The sequence below is a fragment of the Triplophysa rosa genome, unplaced genomic scaffold (genome assembly GCF_024868665.1).
Source record: "Triplophysa rosa unplaced genomic scaffold, Trosa_1v2 scaffold139_ERROPOS793776, whole genome shotgun sequence".
Taxonomy (NCBI): Eukaryota; Metazoa; Chordata; class Actinopteri; order Cypriniformes; family Nemacheilidae; genus Triplophysa; species Triplophysa rosa.
Window position 1 is genome coordinate 479496 of NW_026634143.1, and position 6000 is coordinate 485495.

Here is a 6000-nt window from a genome sequence, read left to right on the forward strand (position 1 = left end):
TGGGTGTCTTATAATGTCTTTTAATGTGCAGTTATGAAATAAAAAACTTCCAATCAAACTTTCTACATTTTTATTTTTGTACTTGCTACCTTTAGTCTTATTTATAAACACAACTTTACCCCCCAACGTTTTCTTATCTGGAAATTTCACATTCATAAATGCAAGTTTACAAAGGGCAAACCTATTTTTGTAGTGCTTGAAAAAGAGATTTAAATGTATATAGATGTGATGTCAACATCTAAAAATAGTAAACCCATTAAGACGGATGCTCTGAGCCAGGCTTTAGTGTGCACTTCACTCCTCCCCTTACTGCAGCCGCCTACTCGTCTTCTTTTCGGGCGGGGCGGGGCGGGGCGCGGCGCGGCGCATCTCAAACAAGCCTATAGTGAAAGTAAACATCGGAATAGGCCTTCCTGTTTATAATACAATTTTGCATGGGTCAGATCTTGATTTTTGCTTGAACTGTGAATGTATTGATGGCCCATATCTAGCGTTAATTCGCCACAGGTAAGTGTCACGTGTTTCATTTATACAAATATTTTTATTTCGCCGTTTTGACGTGTTTGAAGCTGCACACAGTTGTGCTCTGTGTTGTTTGAATGGAGCTTTACTATTAATGTGAACAAGCACAAATGTGGCCTACTTGAACCTTTTAATTCAATAATTTGGGACCACGAATCTGTTTCGAAACCGTCGAAACTTCATGAGAATTAAATGGGTGCTTGGACGTAGATTTGTCAATCATTATCATATACGCGTAGAAACAACAGGTTGTGTCTGATGTTACAGGTAAATCCAGACACCTGTCTGTCAACAGAATGCCGCGATGTCTGATACTGTGGATCATCATCACAACCTTAATGATGAACACGAGTCATCTTGCTTTGGGTATAAAGATATATACAACTTTTCTATTAGCTCTGTTATTACTTATTCCAAGTGTGGCTTTAGAATTGTTTCAAGAGTAATGATGGTGTACTATGATGATATTTGATAGTTAAAGGAGTCATATTGCACGGCTAAAAGGAATATTATTGTTTGTTTTAGATGTAACGCAATGTGTATACACCATTTAAAGTTTACAAAACGCTGTATTTTCCACATACTGTGCATGTTTGTATCTCCTCTTTGCCCCGCCTCTCTGAAACGTGCTGATTTTTGACAAAGCTCATCGCTCTGAAAAGCGAGGTGTGCTATGATTGGATTGGTCAGTTCACCAGTGCGTAGTGATTGGTCAAATACTGCAAGCATTTCACGGAAATGTAACGCCTCTTACCATATTCGGAACATCAGGTTCCAAAGCAATTGTACTGACAGGCGATACAATGAGATTTACAATTACGCCCACCTAACTAGTCAAATCATGTTACGAAGTTACGTAGATTCGCCGGGGTGTGGTTACACGAGTCGTTTCAGGCAAGTCCGGTTGTGCATTCGCTTTTAGATAGAACGCATCTTTTGTTCCCATACTTTCATTTGTGCAATTTTACGTGTCTAATACATACATGGGCAACTCATAACACACCAAAACCACAGAAAAACACGTACTTCCACCATATGACCCCTTTAAGAAACATTTGCCAAATGAAATAGACTTAACTTAAACCCCCAGCGATTTTTACTGTAGGTTGTGTTTAGTAACGTTTAATATAAATGTCTCTGCTGCTATGCTCCATGTCATTCACTGTTGTCCTGAAAATTTACTTTTGGGGGGAAAATATTTAATAAACTTCGATCCACAATGTATCATATCAGAGAAACGTCAATTCTATATAAAATATCTTTTAATAAAACAATTGACACACAAGAACATAAAATATTTTCAAGTCTGAATGTCGTCATTTCATTATTTCGTATTGGTGGAATTCAACAGATGACATAAATTAACAAACGTTTGATCAGTTTAATCCAGATGGACAGATCAGACCCACCAGAACCCAGCTGTGTGTCTATGAAGAGTCATCAGTCTCTAGATCCACCATCTAACTTCAGAAAACACTCTGATCTTGGGTTTAGGTAACTTGAACTATCTTTATCAACAGTTTCTGCTTGCTGTAATGTCTTCAACAATTTATTAAAATAATCCAAATCCATATAGTAATCAGTCAGTACATTACAAAAGTCATTCATTTACATTTCTGAATCCACTCTCACTTAATATTGTGTTTAATTCTAATGCACAGACCAGAACCCAGCTGTGTGTCTATGAAGAGTCATCAGTCTTTGGATCCTCCATCTAACTTTAAGAAGCAAACTGATCATGGATTTAGGTAAATGCTGTAGTAAACATATGTTCATTTTATTACATAATCCCTGTTGAAACAAATGACAAATAGTTTCTCTTTGATTCTGTATAAAGGCTGTATCAGCATGAAAATAATAAGGAAGTTCATCAACCACATTTCCTATTCCCACATATAGTGACTGTGTTGTGTTTAATTCTTATGCACAGATCCGATCCACCAGAACCCAGCGGTGTGTCTATGAAGAGTCATCAGTCTTTGGATCCTCCATCTAACTTCAATAAACAAACTGATCTTGGGTTTAGGTAAATGATGTACTGAACGATATTGAAAATAGAAACTATAACAAATAGTTTCTCTTGAAAAGTGTCTGCTAAATTACTAAATGATTCTTGTCTTTATGTCTTTATTTCAGCATGAGTATATTCTGCTTATAGCTAAAGGAATTATTTTATCAGGTGTAAGATAAATTTCTACTCCCAAATACAGCGACTTGATGTTGTGTTTAATTCTAATGCACAGATCAGATCCACCAGAACCCAGCGCTGTGTCTATGAAGAGTCATCAGTCTTTGGATCCTCCATCTAACTTCGCTGGAAACAACAATTTGCCAGTTTTAAGGTAATGAGTCTCCTTAAATATTTATGATTTATAGGCCAAAAAATAAAAAAATATAAAACATTTTTATCGTGGAAGCCTGTTTAGAATATATCACAAATCTGATACAAATTTGTTAAATTTAAGAATTTAAGTTAATACATTCATTATAAATGTCTGTTTTTTAACTCATGACATAATATACATCCTAAAAATTGATCTTTGCTGACAAAAATAGATGCTTAGAAAAAGTCACAGACAACAAGAAACTACTTTCAAAATAAAAGCACATGTATAAACTTGATGCTGTACTGACCTAATTTGCACACAAATGAATAAATGTTGATGAGATTAATATTTTAGTTTTTTTAAGGAAGATTTACATGTTTTTACTTACATAGTCATATAATAAATATACTGTATGTACCATATATTTCTGATTATATCAGGTGTTATGTCTGTGGTTCATGTACAAAATATGACAATAAACTGTGATGTAGGTTGTCAACTGTCAATTCAGTGTGTAAATGTTTCTCTTCATTTTCTGTTTTAGACCAGACCAGCAGAGCAGATTAAAACCAGCAGAACCTGACTGTCACAGGTCTGAAGCATATTTCATAATCTCAACTGATCTCAAGACCTTTTTGTTTGTCTTCTGTGCATTATATTAATCAAAAACAACAAAACTGTTTATATATTGAAGTGTTATTTTAATGTTACAGCTGTGACTCTCAGTCTCCTGAAGTCCTCAACACATTCAGATCAAATCTACAGAGGAAGTTTGAGTGTTTGTGTGAGGGAATATCAAAGCAGGGAAACCCAACACTGCTGAATAAGATCTACACAGAGCTCTACATCACAGAGAGAGAAAGTGGAGAGATCAGTAATGAACATGAGATGAGACAGATTGAGACCCAATCCAGAAGAACAGAAACAGAGGACACACCGATCAAATGCAAAGACATCTTTAAACCTTTACCTGCACAAGACAAACCCATCAGACGTGTGCTGACAAAGGGAGTCGCTGGCATTGGAAAAACAGTTTCTGTGCAGAAGTTCATTCTGGACTGGGCTGAAGGGAAAGAGAATCAGGACGTCCACCTCATATTTCCACTTCCTTTCAGAGAGCTGAATCTCATGAAAGACCAAAAACTGAGTCTTCTGGAGCTTCTTCTTTTTTTCTTCCCAGAGACAAAAGAAATGGAAATCTCCAGCGGTGATTATAAAGTGTTGTTCATCTTTGATGGTTTGGATGAGTGTCGCGTGTCTCTGGATTTTCGCAGCCGTGTGAGGTTGTGTGATGTCAGTGAATCGGTGTCAGTGGACGTGATGCTGACAAACCTCATGGCGGGGCATCTGCTTCCCTCCGCTCTCATCTGGATCACCTCCAGACCAGCAGCAGCCGATCTCATCCCGTCTGAGTGTGTCGATCGAGTCACTGAGGTACGAGGCTTCACTGACAAACAGAAGGAGAAATACTTCAGAAAGAGAATCAGTGATGAGAGTCTGAACAACAGAATCATCTCACACCTGAAGTCATCCAGGAGCCTCTACAACATGTGTCACATCCCAGTGTTCTGCTGGATTTCTGCCACTGTTCTAGAGAGAATGTTGAGCAAGACAAAAAGAAAAGCCAAGAGTGAAGGAGAGATCCCCAAGACTCTCACTGAAATGTACACGCACTTCCTGATCATTCAGACAAACATCAAACATCAGAAGGACTATGAGAAGAATGATGAAGACTTGATGTTGAAACTGGGCAAACTGGCTTTCGAGCAGCTTGTGAAAGGCAATCTAATCTTCTATGATGAAGACCTGAGAGAGTGTGGCATTGATGTAGCAGAAGCATCCGTGTACTCAGGATTGTGCACTCAGATCTTCAGAGAGGAGTTTGGCTTGTATCAGGGGAAAGTTTACTGCTTTCTTCATCTCACCGTTCAGGAGCATCTAGCAGCTCTACATGTGCTCTTCTCATTCCTGCTTTATAATGAGGATGTGCTTATTCAAAGTTTACCTTCTAAACATTCAGATGAGTTCAGCTGTGACACTATATCAGATGTGCATCAGAGAGCTGTGGATAAAGCTCTACAGAGTAAGAATGGTCATCTGGATCTTTTCCTCAGATTTCTTCTGGGTCTCTCACTGGAGTCCAACCAGAAACTTCTGCAGGATCTTCTGACACTCACAGTGAACGACTCCTGGAGCAATGAGAAAACGGTTGAGTACATTAAAATCTGAATAAGAATGAATCCATTACCAGAGAAATCCATCAATCTGTTTCACTGTTTAAATGAACTGGGTGATCAGTCTCTTGTGAATGAAGTGCAGGAGTTTGTCAAATCTGGAAATCTATCAAGCAGCAGATTCTCCTCGTCTCAGTGGTCAGCAGTGGTGTTTGTTTTACTGACCTCAGAGCAGTTAGATGTGTTTGAGTTGAATAAATACATAAGCCCATTGAGAAAAAAAGACGACATGACACCAGATGAAGTTCTTCTGAAGCTGCGGCCTGTGGTTGACGCATCAAAATCTGCTCGGTAAGTCACAAGTTCAGTCATTAGATGTGTTTGTACAGAAGTGTATGGTGGTGTGTTTGTATGTATGAAGCAATTACAGAAGCAGAAAAATTAAGAGAGCACTTCAGCTTTATTTTAAATCTGTGTTTCTATACATGTATTATGTCCATTCAATTCCAACAGAAACAAATCTTAGGAATGACACCAAGTGAAAGACTTGGTAAGCATGCTAAGATGCGTGAAAGCTTTCTATGTATTCTATATCTGAAAATATCAAAAATGTAATTTTGAGTGTTTTGTCCCGTTTCAATTTTCTGAAAATAAATGCCAATTAAATACATTTTCATTGTGGCTGTGGCTCAGTGGTCAGCGCTCATANCCAGATGAACGTCATATGCCCATCCACAACTAGAGATTACGCCAGCTACATCGAAAATCCCGTGCCATCCTCCTGCGAGAGCCTGCGGACTGACTGACCATCCAGCTCCATCCAAGGCAATTCCATCACCACCCAAGAAAAAGGCGACCATCTGGCCGGCCCAGCTCAGACAATTCCATCCCCAACCGAGAGCAAAGACGGACTACCTGTCACATAAATGCTAAATTTACAATACTTGGTATTTAATGCTAAACTTACATCACACGAC

At 38.3% G+C, this 6000-nt stretch overlaps 1 protein-coding gene across 1 annotated transcript; it reads left to right on the plus strand.

The window, feature by feature from the left end:
• Window positions 1–367: 367 nt before the first annotated feature.
• Window positions 368–5378, plus strand: LOC130549601 (protein NLRC3-like). The gene is given in 8 exon segments (XM_057326864.1): window positions 368–507; window positions 790–888; window positions 1903–2016; window positions 2184–2270; window positions 2453–2548; window positions 2766–2864; window positions 3394–3441; window positions 3563–5378. Coding segments are annotated over 7 exon segments (2322 nt in total). The 5' UTR covers window positions 368–507; window positions 790–826.
• Window positions 5379–6000: the final 622 nt, after the last annotated feature.